Source organism: Hippopotamus amphibius, chromosome 10 (assembly GCF_030028045.1).
Source record: "Hippopotamus amphibius kiboko isolate mHipAmp2 chromosome 10, mHipAmp2.hap2, whole genome shotgun sequence".
Classification (NCBI taxonomy): Eukaryota; Metazoa; Chordata; class Mammalia; order Artiodactyla; family Hippopotamidae; genus Hippopotamus; species Hippopotamus amphibius.
The window spans coordinates 57,676,671-57,697,865 of NC_080195.1; the positions used below are offsets into that span (position 1 = coordinate 57,676,671).

The window sequence follows — 21,195 nt, forward strand, 5'->3', positions numbered from 1 at the left end:
AAGTAACACATGTTCATTGTAAAAATAATTCATATATTCACAAAGAAAGCAAACAAGTATAGGGGATTCTATTAATCCTGCTCATCACCTTCACAGAACTTATCCCGACTTGTGACTATATTCTTACTGGCTTAGGGACTTGCTTATTGTCTCTCTCCTGCACTAGACTCTAAGTTCTACGTGAGTGAGGATCGTGTTGATTTCAAACACTGAAGTATGTTACGCGCTTGGCACATAATAAGTGTTAAATAACTATTTTTGAATGAATATAAGTGACTACAGAAAATGCCAAAAATAGCTTAGGGTCTACTTTTATTGATAGCACTTTAAATTTGCAACCAAATTTCTAAGCTTTTTATTTTTTAATAATTTTAGAGGTATAATTTTTATTTATTTATTTATTCATTCATTCATTTATTTATTTATTGGCTGCATTGGGTCTTTGTTGCTGTGTGCGAGCTTTCTCTACTTGTGGCGAGTGGGGGCTACTCTTCATTGTGGTGCACGGGCTTCTCACTGCGGTGGCTTCTCTTGTTGCTGAGCACAGACTCTAGGCAGGCGGGCTTCAGTAGTTGCAGCATGTGGGCTCAGTAGTTGTGGCTCACAGGCTCCAGAGGGCAGGCTCAGTAGTTGTGGTGCACTGGCTTAGTTGCTCTGCAGCATGTGGAATCTTCCCAGCCCAGGGGAAACCCGTGTCCCCTGCATTGGCAGGTGGATTCTTAACCACTGGGCAACCAGGTCCCACAGAGGTATAATTAACTAGGCTTTATTCCCATTTTTTCCAGTAATGTCATTTTCTTTAAAAAGTCCAGGCCAAAGTACTATGTTGCATTTAGTTATCTTCCTAGTCTCCTCCAATCTATGACAGTCCCTCACTTTTTCCTTGTTTTTCAATGACCTTATACATTTGAAACGTACAGGTCAGGTATTATGTAGAATGTCCCTCAATTTGTGTTAATCTGAGGTTTTTTTTCTTGATTAGATTGGGGTTTGGATTTGGGGGAAGGACACCACGGACATGAAGTACCCTTCTCCTCAAACTCAGGGAGTACACACGTCAGTATGACTTATGATGATGTTAACCCTGAACACTTGGCCAAGGTGGTGTCTAACAGCCTTCTCCATTTCAAAGGTATTATCTTCCCCTTTCTGTATTCTATTTGTTAGAAATGAGTCACTAAGTTCAGCCCATACTCAAGGGGAGGAGAATTAAGCTCCACCTCCTGAAAGGGGGAGGATCTACACATATTATTTGGAACTCTGTAAGGAAGACTCATGCTTTCTCTCCCATTTATATATTTATTCAATCATTGGTATCAGGATGGACTTATGAATAGTTATTTTACACTTTAGGTTATAATCGAGCACTACCATTATCTATTCTGCTGCTCACTTTTTTTTTTTTCCTTTTTTTTTTTTTTTTTTTGTGGTTTGGCTGTTAGAAGTTCTTTCAGGTTGACTCCTATGTCCTTTGGATATGCCTCTTTTTTTCTTTTTTAAGCACTTCTTTATATTCTGGCACTACAAGATGTTCCAGGCTCATTTTGTATATTCCCCACCCTGGCCCTAGAAGCAGCCATTTCTCTAAGGAGTCCTGGAACTATAATTTTTCAAAAGTAAGTTTCCTGTTCACATTTAAGAAGGAAGTAAATTACACTCATATAAGTATTTCAATACACTATCTTTATATTTCATTTAAACTCCATTATTAGATAGAATGTTCTATATCATGACTGATAAAAACATAATTTGTGGTACCACTACCAAAAATTAACAACAATACCTTTTGTATGTAAATGTGCTCGAGGAAGTAACTATATGAAATAAACTATTTCCACCTGGGATTATTTATTTATTAAATTCATGGTACTTTAAAGCCTCCTACTAAATAACACCAACAATAATATTGCTGGAACATATTAAGCTAGCAGGTAGTATTGTAAATGGGGGAAGGAACACTGCTCAACTTAGTAGCAGGTTACTATTTCCAATAAAGAAGAAACACTATTTCAAACATATCAGTTTAAAAGTGGCCAGTGGAAATGGTGGGAAAACTGAGACAGATAAATATGAGAAGGACCTGGACGTGACTAAAACTGAAACCATATGTTGATACTATTTTGAGGATGTGTGAAAAATGTGTTAGGTAGGTATGCAAGAAAAGCAAGTAATTTGGAGTTTGAGTAACTAAGGACGCACAATTTGTTTTATCTTCCATTTTCTAAAAACTGGTGATTAGAGCTCCAATGCAATACAGAATACTACTGCTATTATTCTTTATTTATAGATAAAGACACAGCTTATATGAGTTTTCATGTTATTCTTTATGTAACTTATTAATGTTAATTTTACAGGAACTCAATAAAGAAAAAGGAATTTTTTTTTTAAAGGACCATTCTTATAAAAGAGCAAGTGATAAAGAAGGAAGAAAAAAAATCCTCGTTTTGGTGTCACTTACATGTCTGGCCACTGGGTGCCAGAGTAGATCTTCCTACAGCTAGAGGTTCAGCCACGCAGGTGAGAAGTAGTTCACACCGCTGCATATCCAAGCACGAATGGTAAGGACGCTAAGAGAGTCTAGTCATTCCTGGTGCTCGATCCTTTTAAAATAAAATTTCCTCTCAACTATCTTTTCAAAAGAATATAACAACTGTCTTCTTAATGCATTCTATGATTTTTTTAGGAACTTGTTTATTTTTATTTATGTTTTTAAGAAGGTGAATTTAGTTTTCACCAAAGATACTTCAGTGTTTCCAAACCAAGATCAAACCTGATTTGGATTTGGTTTTCATGGATTTGGTCTCAGTTTGGTTTTGGATCTAGATTTGACTTTAGATCTGACTTGGATTTAATTTTGGTTCTCATGGATTTAGTAAACAGCCTTCAGGGCTTCCCAAACCAGGTCTAAGCTTAACAGTAGGTGAACTAGCACGTACAACCACGCTGGACAGATCCAAACCACAACAACGTGCCCATCCCTAATACTCTGGTAGCAGCATTAATGTAACATGCTGGTACAAAAGCAGGTAGAGCAGAACTCCATGGGCATTACTCCCTTTCCTGAAATTTGAAAGTAGTCAGTCACTACCTTAGATCTTTCCCATTGTCTTCTCACTTCACTGACTTTGATGTCAATAATCTTACAGCTTAGAAAAAAAAATCTTTGAAATACCCACGATAAGCATGACAAGCCCCAGGTTATTGTTTATACCTTAGAGAAAGTGAAGAGAACATGATTTGCTATAAAGTTTCCCCTTAAACAACTGCTTTTTATTTTTACTATATTCTGTACTTTTGAAACTCTCTCTCTGTCTCTCTCTCTCTCATGGTTAAAGACAGTAGTAAAATTATACTGTTACACAATGCAGATTTTTATTATGATTTTTTTAAACTCAAACTGTATTAAAGACTTGAATGTAAGACTTGGAACCATAAAATTTCTAGAAGAAAACATAACCAGTACCTTCTTTGACATCTTTCTTAGCAGTATTTCCATAGATATCTCCTCTGGCAAGATAAATAAAAGCAAAAATAAACAAATGAGACTAGATCAAACTAAAAAGCTTTTGCACAGTGAAGGAAACTATAATTAAAATGAGAAGGCTGCCTACTGAACGGGAGAAGATATTTGCAAATGATATATCTGATAAGGGATTAATATCCAAAATATACAAAGAACCATACAACTCAACAACTGAAAACCACATGATTAAAAAATGAAATGAGCACAGGACCTGAATAGACATTTTTCCAAAGAAGACATACAAATGGCCAACAGGCACATGAAAAGATGCTCAACATCATTAGTCATCAGGGAAACGCAAATCAAAACCACAATCAGGTGCCACCTCACACCTGTCAGAATGTCTATTATCAAAAAGACAGCAAATAAAAAGTATTGGTGAGGAAGTGGAGAAAAGGGGACCCTTGTGTACTGTTGGTGGGAATGTCAACTGGTACAGTCACTATGGAAAATAGTTTGTAGGTTCCTCAAAAAATTAAAAATAGAATTACCATACAATCCAGTAATTGTACCCCTGAGTATTTAAGATATATGCACCCCACTATGTTCAATGCAGCATTATTTATAGTAGCCAAGATATGGAAGCAACCTAAGTGCCCATCAACAGATAAATGGATAAAGATGTGGTGCGCGTGCACACACACACACACACACACACACACACACAACGGAATACTATTAATCAACCATAAAAAAGACCAAAATCCTGCCATTTTTGACACAGATGGACCTAGAAGGTATTATGCTTAGTGAAATAAGTCAGACCGAAAGACACATACTGTATGATTTCACTTACATGTAGAATCTAAAAAACAAAACAATGACCAAACATGACAGAAATAGAGTCATAGGTACAGAGAACAAACAGGTGGTTGCCAGAGGGGAAGGGGTGGGGGGGAGGAGAAAAACAAGTGAGGGAGATTAAGAGGTACAGATTTCAGTTACAAATGATTCATGGCTATAAAGAAAAAAATTGCTTCTCCATTGCTACTGCTCCATCACCATGGACTTAAGGGATGATAAAAGCTAAACATGATGAAGGTTTGCAAATTCCAGGCTTCTGAAAAGTGGAGATGGGTTAGATTTAGCAGTCCCGTTCCCCTATTTCTTACTAACTTCCATCCTTTTTTGGTTCTTTATAGAGTGAGACTGTATCTAATGCAAAAACTAAATTCTCAATCTGCACACACCCAATACAAAAGTAAACATTAAAAGACATAACTGAGGACTTCCTAGATGGCTCAGTGGTCAAGAATCTGCCTGCCAATGCAGGGGACATGGGTTTGATCCCTGCTCCAGGAAGATTCCACATGCCACGGAGCAACTAAGCCGGTGCACCACAACTATTGAGCCTGTGCTCTAGAGCCCATGAGCCACAACTATTGAGCCCGTGTGCCACAACTACTGAAGCCCACGCACCTAGAGCCCGTGCTCCCCAAAAGGAGGAGCCAGCACACCACAATGAAGAGTAGCCCCCAGCTCACCGCAACTAGAGAAAGCCCATGTGCAGCAACAAAAACCAAATGCAGCCAATAATAAATAAATGTATAAAAAAATAAAATTAAAAAAAGACATAACTGATATTTTATTAAAATTTATAAGAAATTCTTTACCTTCATCAACAGAATCTGAAGTGCTACTTTTGTCCAAAGAAAGATATTCATTTTTATTCAAGTCCAGTGACTTTGATGACAGTCTACTTAACCTCTTCTCCACAGTCAGCGAAGGACTTTTGATCTGTTTCTCACTTTGGAGTTCCTCTTTCCCTAACCCCTAAAAGGCAAACAATGAGATCTTTAATAATACAGACACTCTGAAATACTGCTCTTTGAAAAATGTGTTTATGTTTGTATTATATTTCCAATTCAGTTCATAAAATATGGGCAGATAATACAGACCATCATAAAGTCGTCTTCTTAGTAATATAATGAACAATAAATTTATGAAGAACATCATACAAAAAGAACTCACAGACAGTTAACAACATGTGAATCACTTAAGTCGAAGGGAAAGGGGACAAAGGACAAAAATAATGGAACAGTCAGTTCTTTGGGGTGTGCAAAGGAAAGGAGTCAAACCCAGTTAGTTTCCCCAGACAATACCTGCCCCATCATCTCAAGGAAGAGAACTCACCCATCTCTTAAGACCAGTAACTAAAGGGGAAAGGGAAAGAAAATAGAGAGATAAAAGTCACATACAAGTACAGTAAGGGAGAAAATATTAAAAGGAAAAATTAATTTCACAGCAAACCCATAAGAACACAGTTGGCTTTGCTGTTAAGGATCTAAGGGATTGGGCATTAAATATATTCAATATATACTGCTACCCATACTTTCTGGGAATGGATCAATAAAGATATGTCATTTCTATAATTACGTTTATTATTAGGCATTAAAGAATGAATGCTATTGCTATGACAGTAGTATTCAAGTAGAATAGTATTATAATTAGGCTTAATAGAACAGTGTGAAAAATACAAACTACACAGCAATGAACTTGCTGGCATTGCCTGTGTATAAGCAGATGAAAAAGAGCAAGAGCATATATATAATCCTTACACTTCCTGCCCCATGAGATCTTTGAGCAGCACTGAACAACAGAAGCAGCTCCAGGGAGGATACCAGTTTCCACTGGCCACCCAGAAAGCAGAATAACAACTGGGACCCAGTACACAATTTATTAAAGGATTATACTATCCTAGTCAGACGACTGAATTTTTTAATCAGAGACTATTGCTAAAATCACGACTATTTATTTGGGAATCCCACACTACAAAGCAACATGCTTATCTAGCTGACCCAGGGCCTCTTTAGATGCTAAGTAGAGTAAGTTCCCACACATATTTCTCATGTTGTTTCTAATTAAGATATACTTCCTATTATAAAGAACACGGACAGATACTTATAGGAAAAGTTAACAGTCACTATCTTTGAATGGTTAGCATCTGGACAATTTTTATTTCTTTTTATACTTTTCTATATTTCCTGAATTTTACAGAGTATTAATTTTATAACTTAAGAAAAACCTGTTTTCTTCTTGGAAAAAAATGTTATTTCTAACTTTTAGTTATTTCCTACTTTGTGGGAAGTAAAAATGAAACAAAGTGATATATGATATTTATGATATCTGAGAATCTCACTGTACTGCTCTTGAACGTAAAAGGAAAAAAAGGACCAAACTTCTAAATTATTTGTATTCCACAACTTGAAAACATCCATACTAAACATAAATGAGTGTATAATTAATCTTAAAACATTAAATTATCCCTCTGCATTCCATTCCCATTCCTTAGAGAAAATATGACTTCCTTTAGGGACAAAACTAGAAGCAAGGACCAATAGGTTGACTATCCCAAGAGCAGGTACAGAAGACATTGTCAAAGAAGCTGTAGGAAGGACTCAAGAAATAGTAGTAGTTCTGAGAACCCAGTCCGCAAAGTCACACTTCTGTAAAAGGATGAGGGGACTGCAAGAGATCCCCTGTCCCGTTACCACCCCAAAATTGAGTGGTTGGTCTTCTCAGTGAGAACATACAAGAGGACTGGCATTCAGAATCACCTCCCTTACACCAGCAGTAAGTTCCTAAGGGTCTCTTGATGAATAAGTTTTACATGAAATCCGCAACACAAAATCAGACTGAGATAGATGCATGATGGTTGCCTGAAACAAGTTGATAATTTGGTGGCCTTTTACATAAATATATTCTGTTCCGATATTTTCCCAACATTTACTCACAGCAAATGCTGGGAGTTCCATGAGAGAAGGTAGAAAAGGTCCACTGGCCACACACAGATTCGCTTTCAGTTTTAATAGCTTATGGTGGGACTTCCCTGGCAGTTCAGTGGTTAAGACTCTGACCTTCCACTGCAGAGGGCATGGGTTCGATCCCTGGTCGGGGAACTAGGATTCCACATGACTTGCGACGAGGCCAAAAAAACCCCCCAAAACAAAAAATAGTTTATGGTTATTGAATACTTAACATCTTAATATGTGCTAGGGACTGTTCAATGCACTTTCACATATATTAATTCATTTAATCCCTATTAAAAAACCCTGTGGGGTGTTAATTGTCCTCATCTTTTTTTCTTTTTTTTTTTTTTTTGGCTGCACCGGGTCTTAGTTGTAGCACTCAGGATCTTTGTTGCAGCATGTGAACTTAGTTGCGGCATGCGGACTCAGCAGCGGCATGCAAACTCTTCTTTGCAGCATGCATGCAGGATCTAGTTTCCCGACCAGGGCTCGCATCGGGGCCCCTGCATTGGCAGTGCAGAGTCTTACCTTCTGGACCACCAGGGAAGTCCCCAGTGTCTTCATGTTATAGTTGAGAAAACAAAGGCATAGAAACGTTAGGTAATTAAGTTAATTTATTTAAGGTCATACAGCTAGCAAGCAGCAGAGGTAGGATTTGAAGCCAATGCTCTGATTTAAAACAAGAAATTCAGCCTTGGCCCCAGATTTGCACTGCCAGTCAGAAGAACAAAAGCTGTACACTCTTAGCACTCAGAATGTGGTTTCTAAGCATCATTCTTCACTGAAAACTATGGTTCATTAGAAAAATGGCTGGGACAGAAAGTATACAAAATGTGCCTGGGACACGTTATTGTATCGGAAAGAAAGGAAGGCATCAGGGAGTATTGATTATTTCAGAAGGACAAAGGAGCCAACCTGAAGGGGCCCCCACTGGCAGAGGGGACAAACTGAGTATTAAAAGCAATAATAATGACTTCAAGTGACAGAAACTCACTGAAATTTTAAAAAATGATGGGTTTATAATAATAATTGAAAAAACAAAGGAAGAAACTAACTAACTATGGAACCCAGTAATGAACTGCATGTGCCTGCTGTAGTAGTCCGTTTGATACACATCTATTGTTACTCAAGCACGGTGCTCAGCGTTCTCATCTCCCCTTCAAAACAGATGCGTTCCACTACTCACACTACCTACTCTGGCAAAAATTCAGCTAACTATGAATTTCTCCATCTTATGATATTTTTAATGATGTCTATCCCCCTTACAGACTGATGCTCAGGATGCTGCCTGGTTAACTGCACCGTATCCAGCTCTGAATAGAACCATGTTTATTCCCATATAACCTCTGCTACTTACAGGCTTAAAACTCTTGTCCTAAAATAAAGAGCAGCCTGACATCTTGAGTTTTCAAACATTTTGTATATTGTATTTTTATTTGATCTTCCACTATGATGAACACATGGTAGTATCAGATTTTTAAAGGGATATCATATACTAACCTCTTTTGGTGGATTTCCATCGATTGACTCTGTTTCTGAAACCAGACTAATTGATTCACGGGTGAAACTGACTGACTTGGATAATTTTTCATCTCTCTCCCCGCAGTCATCCAAGCTGCTTCTTCCTGGACTTCTGTAAGAAACACACCACAGAAGCATAAACAAGGTCACTTCTGCACAAATAACGGATTTAGTCTCTTCACTGAGGTCCTTTTCTACTCTTTTGAAAACAAATTTTTTTTGTAATGTAACAAATAAGCTTCTACTTATAACAAAGCTATCTTCTTAAATCACATGCAAATTGACTTCACTGCTGAAAATAAAACATGCTCATATAAGGTTTTATAAACTTCAGAAACCATTAAAAAATTAACCAAGTACAAGTAGCCATAACAGCAACTAATACATTGAACATTGCTTATGTAAATTTTAGTTGTGGACAATGAAGAAGCTTCAACAGGTGCAGGGCAGGAGTTGAGTTGGATGCCAGGCAGCACCAGAAGGCTGCCTGGAGTTTTAGATCTCATCTCCTTCCTTCAGATTCAGTCCCAGCTGAGATGCACATCCTCCCGGAAGAGGAAGCTCCTGATGTCTGAGCACAGAGGCCATCCATCAATCCATGCCTCCCTTCTTTCTCTCCTCCTGAGAATAGGAATTCCTAAGGTTAAAGGAAAAGCCTTCAAATGGTCATAGGGACAAGATTACAATAAATGTCTTGGGGACTTCTTTTCCTCTTTCACGGAGTGGGGAGGCAGGGAAGGGAAAGTGTATTAAATATAAAAGGAGCACAATGGATCTAATTTCCACTCCTCAACTTTATCGAGCAGTTAGTTTTCATTCCCATGTAAATCACTGCTACATTTAGACTTAAAGCTCTTCTAAAATAAAGTAGCAGCCTGACATCTGAAGCCATATTATCCTGAGAAAGAATCAGAAAAGCTAAAAAAGCCTATCCTACTCCACCTGAATAATACTTAGGTCTACTGCCCAGTCACTCCTGGCCAGGCAGAATGGCAGGACTCTGAGGGTCACGAACAAGAAAAATGGCTCCTGGAGACAAGACCACCAGCTGAGGGTCTGCACTTGAGGATTTTAAGGACACAGGTGGATTCTGGAGAAATAAAGAAAAAAGGAGGAAGGAGGGTGAAGTAAAGGTTGAAAGTGAAGAGAAAGAAGATGGAAGAGCTGAGGAAATAAAAGTCTGAGACAGATATGATTCTCTCAGAGATTGGAAGAATAGGAAAAAGAGTAGAAGAAGGAATGAGGATCCTGCCACACCTCTTCTTGGAAAGCGCTCAATCACCAGGAGAAAAGCTGGACATTAGTGTGTAAAGCGGCTGATCAAAAATATTTATTCTTCCTATCTTCAAAGACTAGAAATTTTTCAAGTCGGCAGGGACCTTGGAGATCATCTAGTTTAACGGCCTCCTTCCACAGATGAGTAAACTGAGGATCAGAAAGGCTAAGCGATTTGTCTGCGGTTGCTCAGCCGCTTGGTGGCAAAGTCCAGACTAGAATCCAGATCTTCTTTACCACAATCCAAGGCTCCCTGCATTATGTCAATCGCTTTTCCACCCAACTCCAGTACCTGAGAGAAGCTAGTAAACTTGACAAGGAGACTAGCCCAATGGAAATTTTTAGCTTTACAGAAAACTAATAAAATATACATGTGTAACCATGTAAAAAAGACTTAAAATAGTAATGCTAAGCTGACACAATATAAATAGAATCAGTATAACTGGAAGACTATCTAGATATGTACACACATAGAGACTTCGAAAGATTTTCATCTTAAGACTTATTTGCTACAGAATTTTTAAATAAATAATTTACCCAATTTTTTATTAAGATATAACTCATATACCATAAAATTCACCCCATTTAACGTATACAATACAGTGGTTTACAGAGTTGCACAGCTATCACCACTGTTTAATTTTAGAACATTTTTATCTCCCCCAAAGAAATCCTCTGCCCACCAGCAGTCACTTCCAAGTCTCCCTGTCTCCCAGTCCCTGGCAACTACGAATCCACTTTCTATCTCTATGGATTTACTGATTCTGGACTCCATTTCATATAAACGGAGTCACACAATACATGGTCTTTTGTGACTGGCTCCTTCCACTTAGCATGTTTGCTGTAGAATTTTCATGTATTATCCTTAGTTGTTTTTCACACTATGACCTCAATTACCACTGGACAAAATACACTTTTATTTGCACAGGTTAATAAAAATGCCCACTCTTCCAAGTGAATTCCCATCAGTCAAAAATAATCTCTCTCTACTCTGAATTTTTCCCACATTATCTATTGCTCTTTTGGGCCCTTATCTTTTTCAATGCTGTATTATAATTATTTGCGTTATAGTGCTATGAGCTCCTTTCATTAATGCATTCAGTATTTATTGAGTGCCAAATATATGTCAAGCGCTATGCTAGGTAGGTATCCTTGAGGAAAAGTTATATCTTTGTGTCCCTCAAAATATCTTCCACCTTATTTACTTTATTGTTACCTAGAAGCACAGAGATTTCACTAGGTGCTTCTCCATATCCTTAATAAAAAGGTTTGCTAACTCTACGCTTTAAGCAAATCCTAGGTGACACGGTTACAAAGTTAACATTTCCCCATCTGACCTGTATTTGCTTATCAACTTAGCAAACTATTCACTGTCCTCACCTTCTAGTCATCCCACTACAGAGAAGCAAGAGGCAAATCTCACCCAAGGGTGAATAAATAGAAAGCCTGAATGAATAAAGTCTAAAATAATTCTGCTTTGATTAATGATTAATAAATCTTGGCATTTCAAAACATTGACGGTACCTTGGCGGCACACTGTCCTCAATTGACAGGGACAAGTTCTCCATCGCTTCAGCACGTAAGCCTAGCTCAGTGCCATAGTTCTGCTGGAGCAGCTGCCAGAGTTCCTGTCTGGTCAAGCTCTAGAACGACAGAAAGATTATTACCCTGACTATTGGAAAACATAACATAGTATAACACAGTGATTCAAAACATGAATTCTGAAGTCAAAATGACGTGTTGTGCAGTGACTAGTGTATGGCTTTGGTAGTTATCTGACCTTTCTGGATATCAGTTTTCTGTATCCATAAAAAGTGGCTTAACAAAATGTATCCGACAAAGTTGATACTGGGAATAGGTAAATGATGATTTTAAAGTATGTAATATAATAACTACTGTCAATGGGAGGTAAGACACTTAAAATCCTCTTTTTATAAAATAATCTGTTCATAGTTTCTGGCAATTATTAATCTGGGATTTAAATTCTGCAATCCAACCCGTCTACCAGGATGACTAGATCACCATTCAGAACTCCGAATGTTAACTCAGAACCTCTCCCCTTAATTCATAATGTATCTGAATATTTTAACTATATTTGAAACCTTATATATATGTACATTTTAAATTATATTTTCCCAAAATATAAAATGCAAGAGTGTGGAATTCAGAATATTTCCTTTTCTATTTTTATTTATTTTTAATAAAGTTCAGGTTGTTCTTTCTTTGCAGTGTTAATCTAATACAAAAAACTCATGAGTTACAAAGGAAAACAAAAACAATAACAGTATGATAACCAATGGTCTGATTTTTAGAAACATTATAGATGGTTAATTACATAATTAAGGAAGGTAAAGGAAGGCAGCATAACACTTGAAGCAATTGTTGGCAAGATTCTTTACATCTCTCATTCATGCAACAGATATTTATTTAGAACCTACCAAATGTGAATCACTGCACTAGATGCTAAAAAGGATAAAAATGATGTCCTACTTGCTCTCAAACAACTTATAGTTGAAGAAACATGGGGAACTTTTAAGTAAATTTAAATACGACAAGCTATGACACTATTCTGTACTAAAGAACTGGTGAAATCAACACGATATAGAAGTCTAAAGGAAAGAAATACTACTGCGGTTTAGGCTGATCAGAGAAGGCTTCACATTGCAGAAGGGTCTTCAGCTGAGCTGAAGGAAGGACACGAATAGAGGAAATGGAGACATAAAAAAATTGGGGGAAAGGGAACCTACATAAAAATACAGAATAAATACATGAAAAACATAAGCAATATTTATTTTGAAATCAGTTAACAATTTATTGAACTAATTGCAGCAAAAACTTTAAGTGGGACAATAATAGCAGGGATAAATAGAGATTTTATGGTGCCAAACATACAGACGTCTTGAATTCCTCCCAGATATTCCCAGCAACAAATACCACATTTCCTTTTTTCTTTTTCCCTGTTTCGCCTCTCTGTCTAATAGCTATGGTATCTTTGTTTGCTACATGACACTAGATGAGCTTCATTACATCTCATGGAAACTCACAGATATTAAGAACAAAATTTCTGCACTTTATAGGCTGCTAGTTCCCAGATGACTAGGATTCCATAAGAGTAGTTGTTGAAACTTCAGATATTATTATCAGTATTTCAAAAAGTCAACAATATCCAAATGGTTACCTACAATAAAGTTATTCAAGTTAGGTGAAATGTCAGGCCTCTTTGTTTGGAGCTGAATTGCATTAACCTAGACTGGTTATCTCAAGCTGATAAGAAAGTCTCACTGGAAATAATGTATGCCGAATTAACAACAAGTGTTCTAACATTTTATTATTTAATATACACCACTTATTTGATGGACAAAAAGTCTTTTGAAGCATAGTGTCCATAGAAGGAAAAAAAAAAAAGCTCACTGGTGGTAAAGAAAGTTAAGAAACCACTGTCCTTGATCCTAAGGGTACTTCCACACATTTCTGACTCCCACTCCAGAAGGACCACTTATGAATGGCTTTTTTTCCCCACAATAGCAGTTAGCTTATACTAATAATTAGCTCAATATTCCAAAGATGTTATCTTTAAAACACTTTTAGTGTCATAAATGCATGGTTAACTTTATAAAGAGGAACAAGCAATATTTCAATATACTTGTGAAAGAGAAAGCTTTTATAAAAATTCTTCTGAAGTAACAGGTATCAAAGTATTCCAAAAATGAACTAAAGCAAGTAGATAAACAATGAGCTAAACACTCAGACAGCTTCCTAAGAGTGAAAGAAATGAAACTTGTAAGTAAAAGAATAACAAGAATACAATTTTATTTGGCTACATAAATAAATGTTTTTAATATATTATTAAATACTATAAGGAAGTTAACAGCAGCGTAATTTCAATATACTTTTAATCTATTAATTAAACATAAATATTTAAGGTTAATAGAAAACAAAAGAGAATTCATTTAATTTGCCACCTTATAGATTTGCCAATTTGTTAAAAATGATTTTTTCTACAAAGTTGGCATGAATTCACAAAAATGATTATTTACAGCCATGCTGAATACTCAAACATTAAAAAGTATACCCAGACTGATACTCGCAGTTCTTTCAATAATCAACAGTAGAACCAGAGTTAAGTAACCTTAAAAAACAACTTAAATTTTAAACAAGCGCTGACCACCTACCTGTAAACAATGGGGAAGAAGGCTCCCTGTTCAGCCTGCTGAGTACTTGAACAAAATAAAGACAAATCAAGCAGTAATCAGATAAGGCTCAAAAGTCAGATCAATTTCTGGCCCAGAAAGCTTTGTATTCTAAGTACTCTGCAAAGTCTTTATCTGCAGCAGAGTTCCAAACATTTAATGACAGCTATGTAAAATCACTCCTTCAATCTTCTAGTTTCGTTATTAGAAGTTTTCCTTATAAAAAGACAAGCTCTACAATAATTTAAAGCACATTATCTGTCACTTCCTGGTTTGTAGTATCAGCACTCTTTCCAAGGCTGCCGTCAGAATGCAGAATTGGAAGTTACAGCTCACTCTACAGGTTCCTAAGCCACTCCTACTAGACGGGGGTAGGTAAACAGGGTTTTATTAAAGGGACAGTTCCCAATTTCTTCTGTTCTACACACCGATTAGAAACAATAAAATGCAAATGAAAATATCTTGCTTATGCTCAATTATGTAAGATGCCTATTGCAATATTATTTTAATCTCATTTTTTAAATTAAATATATTAAGGGTTAAATTTTCTTCTCCATGCTGATACTTCCTATTCAATTCTGGCAATGTCATCACTTCTTCATATACCACTTCTTCAGTACTGATGTGGCATCCCCATCAGACTCCTGCATTAACCCTTTACAACTATCAAGGACTGCATCTCTTGCGTACTATAAATGGAATGTCAGGAAATGGCATGAAGATGAGCTATTCAGGTGGAGCAATTCCAAGAACCAGTCAGCACATCATTCATCACTGAAAAGTTTACATCTTGATTACTCAATAATTCTTTCCTCTAGAAATATTTTTTACTTTATTCAGAATAATATGCTGGCAGGGACCTGGACTATAATAAACACTATGGAGAGTCTCATCTACAAGTTCTAATTTGTTTCCTAGAAGAAAAAATTTCTTCTAAATGAAAAATCAAATCTTGCCCTAATTTCTACCTAGCTGTTCCATTTAGTTTAGTAAAGTATGTAGCCATGTCAAACACTACCTGATGAACTGCAAGGATCAAGCTTTTGGGGGAAGGTAGGGTTACTAAAATCTAATCACTTTATACAACAGCAGAAGGAGGGACCAAAGTGACACCAGAGGATACTGCTTGCTCAAACTCACTATGAGTAAAGAGAGCTCACTATGGGGCTAGCCCCCGCTCCCTAAAAACCAGTGCTCTTGACATATTATGGCAGTTCTCCTGGACCTAAACCTTACTCTACCGTGGTAACCAAATGGCTATGAGAAAAATATACATTACCTGTACTGTAAATGATTTTTACATACTTTGGCTAAATATAAAAATCCCTTATAGTAAACCACTGGATATAGAGCAGAGCTAATAAGCTCAGTAGCTTTAAGAGGGAAAATAGAACCTAAGACTGGGCCCGAAGAAAGTCTGGCATGCAAAGGCTGAGTGGAAGAGGACTGCCCAGCAAGAAAGGAGGACAGAAATACAAGAGAAGTAGAGGAAATTTCAGAAAGAATGATATGGAAATCAAAGGAAGAAGGTGTTTCAGAATAGAGGGAGTGTGCTGTGGTGTGAAAGGCTACTAAAATATCAAGATGAGCTCATGTACGTCAAATGCAAGTGTGCAGAGGAGTGAAGCAGCCTGGCAAGCCAGTTCACCATGACTGGGGAGGATGGAGAGAGGGGCACACAGAGAGGAAGAAGGAAAGAGTCACAGGGGAAGGGGGAGCAGCCAGGTCATGAAAAGCCTGTGTTGCATGCGAAATATGAAAAGCCACCTACTAGTTACACATAGAAAACCAACAAGTTCAGAAGTGGGTTTTTAAAAGGTACTCTTGTAAAAGGACTACTCCTCTGGTAACAACCTAAAGGACAGATTAGAGTGTCAAAAAGAGATCTTTACGAGACTACTGTGATTGTTCAAGCTAGAAATGATGAGGGCCTTGATGACCAACGTGACATGTTCGCAAGGAAGAGGTAGGAAACAGGGATGCACCAGGTTTCCGGCTTGGGTGACTGGGCGGGAGGAGGTGCACTTCACTGCCCAAGGGCAAACAGGTGAAGGAGTTCTGCCAACCAGAAAGGTAAAAAAGAAGGAACCCTATACAAATACTTCTCTGCTGCCTGGTTATTACATAGAATATGTGACTAAAATACTTAGCAGTCTGGATGAATTTTCCTGGTAGATTTGAATATTGTCCTTATTAGATTTATAGCACTACCGGAAAACGTCTAGATTTCCAAGTAATTCCAAAAGGATTCCTCCTTTTGAATCACTGGAGAGCAGCATACGCAAGAATAAGAGCTCTGATGAGGCTGAAGAGTCTGCAGGAAAAAGCCGGATGACACTCTTCCAAGAGGTCTCAAAGGTGACACCAACTTGAAAAACTTACCACTCTTCGAAGAATGGCCTCAGCACTGTTGGCATCCTAGAGATGCACTCAGAGCAGCAGGCTCAAACCAGCCACACTCAGGAGCTGCACATACACATTCCATAGTAAATATGCTAATGCATAGTAGGGGAACCGCCGTTTCTAGTCATCAGAATTTGTGCATCCTACCACCCAGGTGCCTGACTACCTTAGAAGTCAGGTTACTAATCAGAAATTTGCATGGTAAGCATGAAGTCTGAGCAAAGGTAGACAGTTTTAAGGGGAAAACGACTGTGGCGCTGGTGGAGCCTGATGATTCATCTCTGCCCCATCTCTGTACATTTCTCTAGCGGTCAAAGTCTGCCTCTGTGACTTTGCACGTCTGGCCTAAGTCCTAAGTTCTTGGCCTAAGTTTGGCCAAGCCCCCTTCAGACCAATACATTCTTTCTTTATATATACTAATACAAACGATCACCCGTTTTAAACCCTTTTTTCCCCAACCCTCTTGAGGAACGGGATACTCTCCTGTCATCCTTCAGTTAGAGGTTCCCAAAATAGAGGCTGGAGTGACATGTATCAAAACTGGGAGAGGGTGGGTCTGTATACATTGAAAAAACTCCGCTTACCACCTCATCCCTAATTCTGACATATGCCTCCTCCATCTGGCCTTTGGGAATAAGCCTGAAACCCATTCTGTCTCTTTAAGCCTTAAAACTTAAAATGAGTGCAGATTTCTATACTATTAGGCCTCGGATTTACATACCCACTCTCAACATGCACTCCTAAATTTCCATGGAGAGCTAGCTTCCCAGTAGCCCTGTGTACAGGCAAGAGACACCGCTATTCTCTCTCTCAGAGAAAAAATAATGCAAAAAGAACAATTTTATTCTGTACACATCCTGCCTACATTATTAGCATCAGTAATCCCAAATCTAATAATATGATAATATCACTAGAAACATAAAAGTATTAATGAAGCTGGAGTGGTGGGCTGCACCAGATCATGTAGTCCCTATAAACAATTTAAAATTTTTAACCAAGGGTGACAGGTGTTAAGCAGGAAGCTAATATTAGCAGGTATACATTTTTTTTAAAAAAAAGATAAATTTGACTTAGTATTGTTCAAAGATTAAAAAACTGTAAAAGACCACAAAGCAAATATTTCAGGCTTTGTGGCCCATCGAGTCTCTGTTGCAACTACTCAACTCCGCCCCCGCAGTGTGAAACCCACCACAGACAACACAGGAAGAACGAGCGTGGCTGTGTATCAATAAAATTTTATCAATGGACCCTGAAATTTGAATTTCACATCATTGTCATGAGATATAAATGTAAAACCACTCCTCTGTTGGGAAAACGGTGCCAATAGACTTGTATGACCCAGGGTTGCCACAGACCTTCAATTTGTTAAGAATTGAAATATCTGTGAAGCACAGTAAAGCTAAGCGCTGTAAAACAAAAAAACAAACAAAAAAGTAAAACCACTCCTACTTTGTCCCGCCATACAGAAACAGGTGGGAAGACAGTCTGGCTCTGATACAAAACGTGGAAAGGGGAGGGGCTTAAACTCAACCAAATAGTGGAGGGATGCAGTGGGGTAGGGCTGAGGCACTTTACCAAAGACAGAAAACATCAATTGTTTGTATCCAAGAATGCAGCTGCCACTGTCTTCTGGCCTCACAAATCCCGAACACTCAGTGTGCTGTCTGCAAGAAGGATGCTAAAGTCAAAGGTTGTGAACTAAGCTGAAGTGTGACCAATTACAGCATGAATGACATGGTGACAGTTTAGACACATGTCTAAACATTGAAGACTTATGGTAAGCTAAGACGAATATCTGAAATAAACTGTTCTGAAGCAATGCATCACAGGAACCTTAACAAATGAAAAAAAAATGTACTTTTAAAAGCATTCTTTCTCAAAGGCACCATATTTGCCTCCAGCTTTTTTCCCCTTTTGTAGATTTATCTTACTGGAGAATTAAATAAAACACACACACACACAGTGATTTAAAATTATTCTATTGTCTTAATCAATCAATGGAATAATCTTTTATCTAGAGTAATATGCTTTGTCTTTAAGGCTTTCTGATGCAAAAAGTAAGCAAAAGTAACACATATTTACTTTTACTCTCAAATTTCCTAATTAAAAGTTCAGATTATAATATTCTGAACTTAAATTCTCTAAAATTGTTCGAATATATACAAAATTTATTATTCAAATTACTTGTGTTGCTTTCTAGAATTTTGTAGTTAGGCTGTGTATTTTATGGATTTTGGTTTTTACCTTCTCTTTTTAAAAATAGCATTACAAAAGATCAAGGAATCTAACCAATGTGGCTTTACCACTTCAAACAACTAGAAGACAACTGAGGCTCTTAAAATTACAGACAATACTAAGGCTACACTAAGCACCTAGCATTATGTCTGGCCCCTAATACTTCCTAAGTGGGAGTTACTATTATTGTTATAGATATTAGTATGTTAAGTAAAAATTTTTCTTCAAAGATCACTAGGAGAGAGACTTCCCTGGTTGCACAGTGGTTAAGAACCTGCCTGCCAATGCAGGGGACACGGGTTCGAGCCCTGGTCCGGGAAGATTCCACAACCCAAGAAGCAACTAAGCCCATGTGCCACAGCTACTGAGCCCATGTGCCACAACTACTGAAGCCCGCCCTCCTACAGCCCATGCTCCACAAGAGAAGTCACTGCAAAGAGAAGCCCACACACCACAACGAAGAGTATCCCCCACTCGCCACAACTAGAGAAAGCCTGCGTGCAGCAACGAAGACCCAACACAGCCAATATATAAATTAATTAATTAATTTTTTAAAAATTAAAAAAAAAAAGATCACTAGGAGAATACAGGAAAGGTAGCTTTGTTGTTGATTTTGTTTTCTAATTCCTTTTCTGGGTGAATTCTACAGTGTTTAAAATTCCAATTAGGACGGTTTTAAAGCTGAGATCTCACCTTCAACTTTCATTGAGTTCTGGGTAGTACTTAACATATAATATATCCATAAACATTGCTTTTTGTCATAGTATTGAGCAGAAATGGTAACAGTTCTCTTTATTTTATTTATTATTTTTTGGGGGGGGGGTACACCGAATTCAATCATCTGTTTTTATACACAGTTCTCTTTATTAAAGTGAGAGTATAGGGATATTCCCTGGCAGTCAAGTGGTTAGGACTCTGCACTTTCACTGCTGAGGGTGGGGTTCAATCCCTGGTGGGGGGAACTAAGATCCCACAAGCCATGCGGTGGGGCCAAAAAAAAAAAAAATGAGATTGTAGTGTCCACTTGAAATAGAGTTGCATGTTCAATGTTAAAGATAACTAAACAATCCAAAGATGTGAAAGGTACAACTACAGTAAAGACGGTGCTGCTCCTCATGTACACAGCAAGAACAGGGTGACATGAGGATCTTTTCAAAGAGGGTTAGATTTTACTCCCAGCCAGTAGACAAAATGTTTCTTGGCTATGGCGGCCTCAGAAGTATTCTGGAATTCCCTCTCTCCCACTTCAAAAAGCTTCTATTTTTCTTCTTTTTCCATTAAATTTCAGATCTCGGTTTCTCCCTGGCTCATCTGTAAGCCTGAACTTTATCATTTCCCTGGAGGTATTTGTTTTTGTGAAGATGCATCCCAACTTACTCAAGAGTGATAAGCGCAAAATTGATTTGGAGAGGACGCTCAGAACTAGGGTATAACCAAACATAGGCTGTGGTAGCTGTCTTTGGCTCCTTAGAATGAGGGAATGCACCTGGGGGATTCCCAGAGCACTCGAAAAAAACTTGGTGTCTGGGGACAGGGTTAGCCATGCCATGTCCCTAGGGCAGCACTGGAGTTTTCAGCCCCCTTCCTGCAGCACCACCTAGAAGCGCAGAGTGGAGCTGCGCGGGCTCGAGTCTTAGTTCATTTCCTTGTTGCTCTCCCAGGTAGCAGCCAGGCACCGCTGGACCCGGCACCCGCGGGCCCGCCACTCTCAGCATCTCCCAGGTTAGGAGCAGGGGCATGGGGCTCCGGGGAGAAAGACTGAAGCGGGTGGGGGGGAGCTTGGACCTTGGGCTGCCCTGCCAGCTTTGAATGTTCCCTTAAGGACGGAGGAGGGGCTGTGCTTGGCAAGCTCCCCCACCCCGACTCGCTTCTCTCCTCTCTCTCCTCCATCTCCCGACTTTCAGGTCACTTTGAGTTCCCCAGCACTCTGGGAAAGTGAAAGCATCGGAGCAGAGCACTGTTTAAAAGACCAAACCTCCACAGCTGCCCAAAAAATCAGAAGCCATTCAATGCTAAGAGCCCTTAAGCAAAATGTGTGCACTGCAGTTGAAGGGCTTAGCTGGATAGTGGGGAGAAGAGGAGGTAAAGTTTCTGCCAATGGTGTTTAAGCTCCTGCTGCAAAGAAGGAGCCTTTCTTATCAGCTGTAAATCTCTACCATTAAAAAAAAAAACCATTAAAAAAAAAACAGCTTTACTGAGCTATAATTTATATACCATAAAGTTCACTTTTCTAAAAGCATACAGCATGGAGGTTCCTTAAAAACTAAAAATACAGCTACCATATGATCCAGCAGTCCCA

At 38.2% G+C, this 21,195-nt stretch overlaps 1 protein-coding gene across 1 annotated transcript in view; it reads right to left on the reverse strand.

The window, feature by feature from the left end:
• Window positions 1–21,195, reverse strand: part of GRAMD1C (GRAM domain containing 1C) — a 96,969-nt gene that overhangs the window by 20,791 nt on the left and 54,983 nt on the right. Inside the window, 3 exon segments of the mRNA XM_057696917.1 lie at window positions 5,137–5,296; window positions 8,773–8,905; window positions 11,593–11,711. Of these exon segments, the coding sequence (XP_057552900.1) occupies window positions 5,137–5,296; window positions 8,773–8,905; window positions 11,593–11,711 (412 nt within the window).